At 41.2% G+C, this 11,536-nt stretch overlaps 1 protein-coding gene across 4 annotated transcripts in view; it reads right to left on the minus strand.

The window, feature by feature from the left end:
- The window catches only part of Cep192 (centrosomal protein 192), a 101,570-nt gene extending 91,845 nt beyond the window's left edge, over nt 1–9,725 (minus strand). For 3 of the 4 annotated variants that reach the window (XM_048806719.1, XM_048806720.1, XM_048806718.1), the window contains exons 1-4: nt 9,605–9,725; nt 8,924–9,094; nt 5,552–5,719; nt 4,248–4,373 (exon numbers count right to left, since the gene is read on the minus strand). In XM_048806719.1, coding sequence (XP_048662676.1) covers nt 4,248–4,373; nt 5,552–5,719; nt 8,924–9,094; nt 9,605–9,699 — 560 coding nt within the window. In that variant the 5' untranslated portion in view covers nt 9,700–9,725. Of the gene's footprint in view, nt 1–4,247; nt 4,374–5,551; nt 5,720–8,923; nt 9,095–9,604 lie in introns of those variants that run through there. The other variant, XM_048806721.1, reaches the window with a different exon arrangement.
- Between the last annotated feature and the right edge of the window lie 1,811 nt (nt 9,726–11,536).

An 11,536-nucleotide genomic window follows, 5' to 3' on the forward strand; every position in this document is an offset into this window, starting at 1 on the left:
CAAATAGAAAATACCTCCACCTACAAGGGACCCAAAAGATTCTTAAGTTTCCAGAGGAAAAAAATTATTCAAATGCAAAAAAAAGTAATAATACAGCCTCAGGCCTCAGTCCAGGGATGGTGGCAGGCCTATATAATCCCAGCAACTTGAGACTGAGACAGAAGGACCAAAAGTTCAAGGCTAGCCTCAGCAATTTAGGGAGGCCCTAAACAGCTTAGTGAGACTCTGTCTCAAAAAATAATAAGGGTTGGGGATATAGCTCAGTGTTAAAGTGATCCTGTGTTAAATTTCCAGTACACACACAAAAAAAAATAAAATTAAAAAGAAAAAAGAAATGGCATTAGGCTTCTCTAATACGCCTTCAAAATTTTGTTAAGCTTATTTTCATCTTCTGCCATGATGTCCCGTCCCACCTAGAGTCTGTTAAAGCATTTAATCCAGAGTTAGAATAAAGACATTGTAAAACATATAAATCTGCGTGCACACCCTCCAAGAGTCAAAGAAGCTGTCCCTTATAAGACCATGCCTCTCCAGCTGTCAATTCTCCATTAGTGGCCAAAGGAAGCCCTTGCACCCGGGTCTTCAGATCATTCAAGAGTGAAGGGACAGCCTCAAACACTAATCTCTTCCCTGATGGAGTCAGTGAGAGAGGCCACACACTGCATCCAAGATTACCCTCACCATGCCTCCTGTCCATCAGCAAGATACTCTCTAGACCTCCTGGTTCCCATCAAGAATCAGGTTAATCCAAGATCCACCCCACCCCTCCTGTCACTGTCTCCCTACCAACATCAGTGGAAGAGGGAGTCTATGATGCCGTTCACTGATCCATTTCAGTTCCTACAACAAGCCCAGGACCCTTCACTGCCGGCACCCTAGGCCCCATAAAACTGTACATTTCCCTTTCCTCTCCATCAAACAGAACTCTTCCACTGTGCCTTCTGGACCAGCAAGGTCGGTTATTTCTGAGTCTCTTCCTCACATTCCTTTGGCTTTACTGCCTTAATGGAAGCAGGGATATCCCATGAGGTCAGTGCTTTCCCTGGGCTCTGTCCAAAGGGCCACTGTTCCTTCTGCAACCCTGGCATCACTGAGCATGTAGACAGAATGCATGTGCCTTCCTTGCCCCTCATTACCACCTCCAGGTAACTCTCCCAGAGCCTCACAGCTTTGAGTCCCCTGCCACTCCTCATGTCACCTGCCTCTAGTACCAAAACTCTATAATCCTCTGACCCACCTGTGCCTCCAACCCTTCCCCACCACCACCACAAGCCATGTTTCCTCACCCTCTGCTACAGACTCCTCCTCCCTAACCTGAATCCCATGGCCGTCACACATCCTCAGCTCTCCTCTCTCATCGCCTTCATCAAACCACAGCTTGGTTAAATCAACTCTCACCTACTCCTCACCTGCACCTCTGCAGCTCAATGTGCAATCACACTGGTGTCAGGCTATATTCCTGACATAACCCCTCAAATGAGCCCTCAATGCTGTCCAACTCTTTTCTTTACTACCATAGGATTATTTTACTTCTTTTTTTCTTTTTCCAAACCACCAACTGCTCTTTTTCTACCCTCACTCCGACTTGATGGCCACATTTCCTACTTCACTGGGCCAGCTTTTAACCTGAGGCTCTGAAGAGGGAATGCACAGATTCCTACCACCAGGTGCACCAGAGAGCACATAGGAGCTGTCCATGGTCCAGCCATCTAAAGCTACTCCCTCCGGGGCACCCCAGACACAGCTGTGGCTCATTTACTCTTTCTACATAATAAAGTTTTACCTTTCCTGGAGATCATTTGTATTATCATGCAAACATGCAGTAATGTCTCCTGCCTCAAAAAAGGCAAAAGGTCTCCTGACCCACTACATCCAACAGCCACCACGGACCCATTTTTCTCCTCCTTTGCAGCAAGATGCCATGTGCTGTCCTTGGCCTCTAAACCAACCTTCCATTCTCTTAAACTCATGCTCAGCAGGCTACTGTGTCTCTCTCTATGTCCATCAAACTGCTTGTGAAGGTTACTGATGGCCTAACCTATGATAATCCTGGTGGGTGATTCTTTTTGTTTTCCCCCTCTTTTCTGGTGGTCAATTCTTCCTCACGTTTTATTTGATAGTTTGTTGTGTTTTCAATTGCAGGGTTTTTTTTCCCCTATCTTTTTTGGATTTTTATTTTTGAGATGTTGCCCAGGCTGGCCTCAAATCCTAGGCTCAAGTGATCCTCCTACCTCCACTCCTGAGTAGCTGGGATTACAGGTGTGTACCACTACACCCACTATATATGTACATGTTTTTGACACAGATTTGAAGACTATTTTCTTCCTGCCTCTGATCACTAATTCTTAGTCTTTGTCTCTCCCTCTTGTCCCCATTTTCTCAATGCTGAAGTACCTAAAGATATGCCCAGTGCATTTCTCTCTTCTCCATCTCCCCCTCTCCTTGAAAGGCAGCCTCCTTGGTGGTCTTCCTGCTTCCATCTCACCACTATGGTCTATTCCCCACACAGTAGCCAGAGTAAGGCCTTTCAAAGGTAATTTCAATGAGACCCCTAATGGTTTCTCATTTCACTTAGGGTCAGAATCAGGGTCCTGCTCACCTGCCTTGGCCCCTGATGCCCTGTGAACACAATGGGTGTGCTCCAACCTCAGTGTCTTCAAGTAACCCTTTGCTGAGGTCCTCTTCTTTCCCACAGTGTCCACGGAGCGAACATTCTCCCTTGAGTTCTGGCTCACATCTTATGTCCTCAAGGAGACCCACACTGACAATGCCTTTGGCCTTTCCAAAACCCTCCTTATCATGATTTATTTTCCTCTAGCACTTTTTCCTTTTAATATACCATGAAACTGGCATATTTTTATAATTTCCATTAAACATCTGTTTTGTTCATTGGTACTTCCTAATGATAGAATAGTGCATACTAGGCAATCAATCAAAAATACACAGGGAGTAAATGAACGTACAAGAAGTTGATATCTTTAACATACAGAAAGTATTTATATATACAGGCTACCAATAGGTAATTCACAACTGACACGTAAATAATGAATGTTAAAGTATGTTCAGTCCTGTAAATACTCAAATATGAATTTAAAACACAGAAAATCTTAAGATTATAATACCGCAACCAAGAAGTAACTTCCATTTACATTTTGATTTTATGGACTGACAGACTTTCCTTCCATGCATATGGGCACATGTATAAATTATTTTTATCTCTAAAATCAAAGATTAAAAATAATAGTAACAAATGTTGGGTGAGGCTCATACAAATAGGCATTCTCATATATATCTAGTGAGCAGGTAAACTGGTACAAGCTTTCTAAAGAGTAATGTGTTGATAACAATCTTTACAATGAAAACACTTTTAACTCAGCAATTTAAATCCTACAAATTTATCTTAATAATGTCCTAGGTGTGCAAAATGTATGTATAAAAGTATATGTTTAAAGAAGTCCATTATAGGGCTGGGGATGTAGCTCAGTGACAGAGTACTAGAGTGCTTTCCTAGCATGTGCAAGGCCTTGGATTGAAACCCCACTACTGCCAAAAGAATTCATTACTTTTAATAGGAGCAAAACTATAATTTTCTAAATGCCCACAACAGACTTGAGTACACAGTCATAAACACTATAACAGATTTATATTAATTATAATAAAAAGATGAACAAAATATATTAATTTTTAAAAGTTAAAAACAATAATTCAATCTTATTTTGTAAGGAATTTTTAAATACAAATATGCACAGAGAAAATAGTCTTGAAGACTATAAGTGATAATGTAATCAGTGGCTATTCTCTAATTAACAGGATTACAGGAATTTTTCTGTCTAACAGTTCTGTGTACTTTCTATTTTATTCCCAATGAATATATATTACTTTTAGAATCAGAAAAAATGTTTTCAAAAGGCCAAGAATATAATTAAAACACATGAAAAAAACTCTTAAAAATGGTTATAATTAATCAGAGGCACAATTATACTTACATTTAAAAAAATTTTTTTTTGGTACAGGGGATTAAACCTAGGTGTGCTTTACCACTGAGCCATATCCCCAGTCCTTTTTTTTTTTTAATTTTGAGATGGCATCTCTTCTACATTGCCCATACTGACCTCAAACTTGTAATCCTCCTGCCTCAACCTCCCAAGTAGCACAGGTGCATACCACAATGCCCAGTTATACTTACATTTTCCATAGAGTAAGACCAACTTCTAATGTAGTGAAAGGTAATAAAGATATGAACTTACTCATCATCCCGGAAGCTAAGCTGTAATCTCTCTCTTGGTGTAGCATCACTCTGGCAACTGGGAGATGATGAAGATGGAACAGAAAACCTCCCATCTACTAAGTAGGATGTCTGGATATCAGGATACCTACACAAATTTGTCAAGAATTAAATTAGATACATTTAAAATTCACCATGACATAGTGCTACATGACAGTAAAACCAACCACCACCAAAACCATAATCCTCTGTGAAAAGCACCAGAAACCAGTAGATCTGCACTGGGATATTCATCTGTATCAATAACTGAGTTGGCTCCTCATTCTACAGATAGCTGTGCGATCGAGTATGTAATCCTTACTTTCCTAAATAAATCTCTGTGACGCCTCAATTAAAAACAAAAGCAAAAATACAGACACAGAAATCTTTTTTTATAATTATTTTTTAATTGTAGTTGAACACAATACCTTTATTTTTATTTATTTTTATGTGGTGCTGAGGATTGAACCCAAGGCCTCGCACATGCCAGGTGAGCGCTCTACCACGCTGAGCCACAGCCCCAGCCCCAGTCACAGAAATCTTAACGCTACATCATGTACAAACATAAGAATGGGATTCTAACAAGTTATAGTCCATGTATGTACACTATGTCAAAATATATTCTGTCATGTATATCTAAAAAGAACACACTGGGCTGGAGATGTAGCCTAGTGGTAGAGCACTTGCCTAGCATGTGGGAGATACTAGGTTCAATCCTCGGCACCGCATAAATATAATACATTTAAAAAAATAAAGGTATTAAAAAATTTTTTAAAAGAACAAATTCAAAAAAAGAATCAGATTTAAAAAAAAGAAAAAAGAAATCTTAATGCTAAGTTTTTAGAGAGTTTATCTAACCCTGTTGGCTAGTTTGAGAGGAGATGAAAGAGTGGTCAGTTAAACATGGACAAGCTTTGTATGTTACTAAAGATCCTACATGTAATGATACATGTCCATTCCAGCTGGCTCTGGAATGGACACCTAAAGTACGCTGGACCAGCAATTCACAAAATGCAATTCACAGGTGCCTTTTCAGTTTGTGTTGCAGTATTCTGCAACACTATTCTGCAACATGGAACAGGAAAGCAGATAAAACCAGTGAATTGAGAGAAAGAATAGCAAACTACAGAGTTTCAGAGAGAGAGAAGCACACAGAGAAGTGGAATGACAGAAATCCAAGTCTTAGCACTTCCTGGACCCTGACTCACATCCCTTCAGGAAAAACAGTTCTTCTGTGTATTAGTATGTTATAGACCTGAAGAAAATATATGTTCAGATAAATCTTACCTGTTATCAGTGCTGGTTCTATTCCGAGCAAGCGTGGAAACAGCAACAGGCAAGCCGAGATTTGAAGTAAGAGTGACATTTTCCAAAATCCCACTATTACCAAGCAATGAATTTGTTAAAAAGCTTGGAAATGACTCTTCTGCTATACCTCGAAAATCATCCATCTCACTGCAACAACAAAAGCATTTCTATAAATCAAGTATTACTATAAAACTTTTTCTAATGATGAAGAGTACAAGTCCCATAAATCTTAGAAAAGTAATACCCTTAGAAAATGATGTTTTTGCAACATCGCTAAAAAGGAATACTATTCTGAGGTTGAGTAAGACTCAGAATATCATGCTACTTTAGAGCTCAGAATATACACATCAACATTAAACTTATCTTCTTAACACAGTAGTGAAAATACAGGAGTTTAAAGTACCATTGGCTTGGTATGGCCAGGAACATGAATTACCACAAACTTATCTAATAAAGAAAGCAAGGATCAGGCATAATACAGATGGCATACACAGATGATTATAGGGTGTGTTTAAAAGTCTAGGGCTGGGGTTGTGGCTCAGTTGTAGAGCGCTTGCCTCACATGCTTGGGGCACTGGGTTCAATTCCTCAGCACCACATAAATAAACAAAATAAAGGTACTATTGTCCATATACAACTAAAAAAATATAAAACTAAAAATTTTTTTTTAAAAAGTCTGGCAGTGGGCCAGGCACAGTGGGAAACACCTGTAATCCCAGCAGCTCGGAAGGCTGAGGCAAGAGGATCAGGAGTTCAAAGCCAGCCTCAGCAAAGGCGAGGTGCTAAGCAACACAGTGAGACTCTGTCTCTAAATAAAATAAAAAATAAGGCTGATGATGTGGCTCAGTGGTTCAGTGCACCTGAGTTCAACCCCCGGTACCAAAAAAAAAAAAATCTGGCAGTAGACTGAGACCATAGCTTAGAGGGTAGAGTGCTTGCCTAGCATGTTTGAGGTCCTGGGTTCTATTCCTAGCACCACAAAGAAAAAAAGAAAAAAAAAAGTTTGGCAATTTGATAGTCATTTTTAAATAGAACAGACAAATACAAACAACAAAAGCAAAACTCTAGTTTCAGAAAATACGTTCTAGGTTTTTGTGTTTTGGTGCTGGGGAATGAACCTAGAGCCTTGAGTGTACTAGGCACACACACTACCACTGAACAATACCCATGCTCAGAGTATACAGTTTAAACAGAACCCATTCAAAGAAAAATTTTCAGTTAAATAAAGTACAACTGGAACATGAACATAGCAAAGTGACCAAGAAGTGGTAAACAAATGACCAAGTCTGGAAAACACTGTCATAAAATTTATACCATCAATAGAGAATCTACAAGTTTACGTTGGCCCTTGGTTCAACTTGACCCTGATCACAGTACTCAGAAGATACTACTCAAATTCTTCTCCCAAATTTCTTCATAGCTAGTGTCTTCCTTTCATCTCAACTTAAATGTCACCTTCTAAGAAAGGTTCTCCCTTATCATTAAGTCAAATGTAACCCCACAGCCTATCACATCCATTCTACACTTACCACTACTGATTTTTGTATGTCTGTCTGTCTCCCACTGAAACCAATGCCATCTGAGTGCAGGGGCCTGCCTATCTGTCCATCACTATTACCCAATCTCTAGAACAACACCTAGCAAACAGTAGCTACTCGATAAATATTTGTAAACTGAAAGAGGGGCAACATTCTTGGCATTTGCCTCATCTTTGACTTTAATACCTGTATATTTAGAAGGTCCATTTCTTGGGAAATTGTCTTTCTTGTTCAAATATATTTCCAGAATCTAATAAACAAGCTGGGAATACAAGTTGATATTCTATGTCTACTTTATTATCAAATTATGTGCTTAATATTTTATAATTTTCCTAATCCTTTTGTCAAGTTTATAAAGTAGCCATTATCCCTACTATCAAGGAAACAAGAGAGAGAATCTAGATACTTTTCCAAGTTATAGGATGCAAGTGAGACAGCAGGGGGATTCCCACTAAGTAAGTCTGGTCCTAGAGTGTGCTTTCTTCCATATTAATGCCACCTCCCTCATCTTCAAATCACCTTCAGCCAGGACCTATATCCTGAGATCTAGATCCTGATTTCCAAATGGCTCTTTGACAACTATACCTTATCCCTGAATGTCCCTCAGGTAATGCAAAGCCAACAAATACAAAACCAAACTAGTACCTTTCCTCCACCAACCCCTCCAGTTATCTTCAGTCTTGATGTCATCCTTATTCACTGCCTATTACCAAGACACCTAGGACCATTCTGATCTCTCCTGCTCTCAATGAGTTATCAGTTTATAATAGTTCTAACTTCAAATACATCTCTGGAGCTGAGGCCCACGGATACATTCCCCATGCTTGCTACTTCTTACTTCAAAATTATTGCATAAGACTCCCAAAAGTAGCATGCCCAAGTCCAGTTTTATAATTACTAAGATATTCATTCATTTCTAAACATACAAACTACTTAAAATATATAGTGAGGGCTGGGATTGTGGCTCAGTGGTACAGCACTTGGCGAGCACATGTGACGCACTGGGTTTGATTCTCAGCACCACATACAAAAATAAATAAAGTTATTTAAAGAAAAAAAAAAATATATATATATATATATATACACACACACACACACATACACACACACACACACACAGAGAACTCTTCAATGGTTATCCCTACATAGAAGGGGTCAAATCCAAGGAAACTTCTGTTATTACTCAAAGATCACATGTGCAACAATCATTATCAAGCAAAAACCACTGTACTTGGGATCAGGAATGCAAAAATAAATATGGTGGCCTCCTTAGGGAGCTGATAATCCCTGTCAAAGAATAGACAGCTAAGTGCTTCAGCAGAGATTTGCTATGGAAACACAACCCATTAAGAAATTCCTCAAGATGTAATCTAGTACCTGTCTGTCTTGTTTCCAGAAAGGATTATACTGTTCTAGACCCTTCATGAACAAACCCACATTCCTAAAGCTTTCCTAGAGGGAAAAATTCCCTAACTTCCCTCTGCATTGCATTATTCACACTTCCTCCACCATTTAAAGTGAACACACTGATATCTTTTCCTCTGCAATATTTGAAACAAGTAGCCATCTTCACCATTTCACATATGGCTTTACTAGCATTAAATCAGTTTAATAATATTTCTGGATACATAAAAGGTTATTTTCTGCAGTCCTTAGCTGTAGATCAACATATCCAATTAAATATGTTTAAAAGTGCATGCTGTGGAACCCAAAACCTAGTCAAACTTCCCAACATTCATCATTTACTCTTGGCACCTTGAAGATAAAATTCAGAATTAGCTAAACATTTAATATGTTACTTTTCAAAGCTTACCTCAAACTTCGCCAGTAATATTGAAATTTGGAGAAAAAGTTGATTTTCCAGCAGATAAAACTCCAGTAGAATGACTTCAAAGTGGTAACCACAGATGGAAACACTGTCATATACACAGCTGTCCTCCAAACGACAGCATGGAGAGGAACCTCATGCTTTACTAAACAAAGTCTGAAATGAAGAGCAACGCAAAAACACATTGATATTAAACATTATCTAATTCAACGTTCTGTTCCTAAGAAAATCATAGGTAAGAAATGGAAGGTTTTAGGAATGAAGGTGAACACAGAAGCCTAAGGGAGTGACTGAGTGACTGGGTATACCAACAGAACCCTCGACGTGAACGATGTTACCACCCGGGTCAGTTTAGACAGAAAGAAGCCAGAACCGTCACCACAATGCCCACGAAGGCAGAGGCCCTGCAGGCAACTCCAGAACAAGGCGTCTGTCCCTCCGCAGTTACCAGACACCAAACGAGGGGTGGCGAAGCAAGGGCGCCACCCACCAGAAGCCTACCGCAAGGCCCAGAGCCCCACTCGCCCGCCCGCAGTGGCCTCGCAGGGCCCGAACAGCCCGGGGGCCGCGGCCCGCCCGCCTCCGGGCCAACCGTCGCCACCCCCCAGCCCCCAATCGAGCTGCCGCCCCGGGCGTGGGTGCACGCGAGACACCGCCCCTACTCACCCAGTCCACCCGCAAGGCTTCGGGAGCAGACACTGCTGCAAAGACGCCCACGGAGGGAAGGCGCGTCCGGCGGCACCGCCAGTGCGCGTGCGCATGTGCGTACCGCCCCCAGCCGGCCTTACCGAGGGCCCTCGGGTTTACGTCAGTTCGCGTCAGAAGGCGAAGGGCGGGGGCGCAGAGCCGGCCGTGGATTGGGTGGTGCGGGGTGACAGAGCGGCTGGAGCCGCTGATTGGAGGGGCCCGCGCGCCCTGGGTTTGAAGCTGCTCGGCCACGGCCGCCGGGTAGCGGAGTTGGGGTGCCGCCCCTGACGCCCTGGCCTGCTTGGAAGCGGAACTCACCGCGTTCACTTTGGGACCCCAGGACACTGGCTTTCGCCCCCGCGAATGATATCCTCCCGTCCTTAGCAGCCGCGGACCTTTCCTACCACCTCTTGGCAGGCGCTGAAATGTGGCAGTCTGCTTTCAGTCATTCAGACCAAAAAGGTCTTGCGTACCTTTCATTCAAAATTTATCGCACAAAGTTTTCATACAGTGCTTTACCTCAAAATTTCTTCCATATAGTGTCAGGTGAAAGAGGTCCCTCTTTCCCAAAGCTAATTCCTTAACTTCATTCAGCAGTTACTGGATATTTTTTAAAGATGCACTTGGGAGGAATGAAGAGGGGAAAACACCGAGTTGAATTTAAACTTGGTTTAAACTTGATCCATTCATTTGATTAATTTGTTTCCTCAAAAAAAAAAAAAAAACTGCCCAGTTATTAATCCTGTTTACCCTTTCTACTGGTTCCCTTCTCTATGAAAAATGCTGCTCCTCTCTATACATACACACACCTTCCATTATTCTGCTTTATGGCCTCTTTGCACCTCTCTTGATCTCTCCTCTTAAAACCCTCCAGACCCAGTAGGATCTCCTGAGTACTGTGATCAGGGTCAAGTTGAACCAAGGGCCAACGTAAACTTGTAGGTTCTCTATTGATGGTATGAATTTTATGACAGTGTTTTCCAGACTTGGTCATTTGTTTACCACTTCTTGGTCACTTTGCTATATTCATGATTTTCTAGTGACAAAGAGATCTGCAGGCAGTAAAGCCAAGCTACCTACATCTGAGTGCTGGCTCTCCCTTGTTTCATCCTAGCTTTGTACCTTGGATGAGTAGCAATAAGCCCAGTTTTCTCATCTGTAAAAGCATATTTAGATGACTGGCCCCAGAGGCTTGCTGTGAGGATATAAAGCAGTTAACTCATGTAAAGCATCTAGAAAAGAATTGGTACACAACCGTACTCAACAAACATTAGCCATCATCTTACACCTCAATATCTAACCTTCTTGCCCACTGAAAAGGAGGAATAGAACTCTTGACTCCAAATCTCCTTAGACATTTAGTAGAGCCAACACAGGCCCGCCCCATAGTCATGGATGCCTCAAAGTCAAACATCTCCCATAGCTTCTTTACCAAGTGCTCTAAATGTTACGCCTCAGCCACAAATATTCAAAACCTTCCACAAAGAATGATTCCAGATTAATCTCCCATTGGCTCCCTAAATGTTCTCTGGTCTTCCATCAGACTTTTACCTATTTCCTAAGCACTTTACCCTGTTTCACCTTCCTCCACCTCAACTCCACCTGTTGAAATCCCACATCCCTTCCAAATCTTGCCAGCTCAGTTAAGTAAATGGTTTTTATGCCAACTATACAGTTTCTACCTTTCTTACAAAGCAGAACCCATTTCCTTTTGTAAACTGGAAATGCCTTCTCCCACCAGAATGTATGCCGACTACTTTTCTATTTCTTATATGGTGTTTTGCACATAGTAAGTGCCCAGTATTCACTAAATTGGAGAATGGTCTCAACTCTTTGTCACTCCAACCCCAGTTAACTCCAAAATGATGGAAACCTCAAAGACATGAATTATTAATTCTGAGCTAGATCCAT

This window comes from Marmota marmota, unplaced genomic scaffold, assembly GCF_001458135.2.
Source record: "Marmota marmota marmota unplaced genomic scaffold, marMar, whole genome shotgun sequence".
Lineage (NCBI taxonomy): Eukaryota > Metazoa > Chordata > Mammalia > Rodentia > Sciuridae > Marmota > Marmota marmota.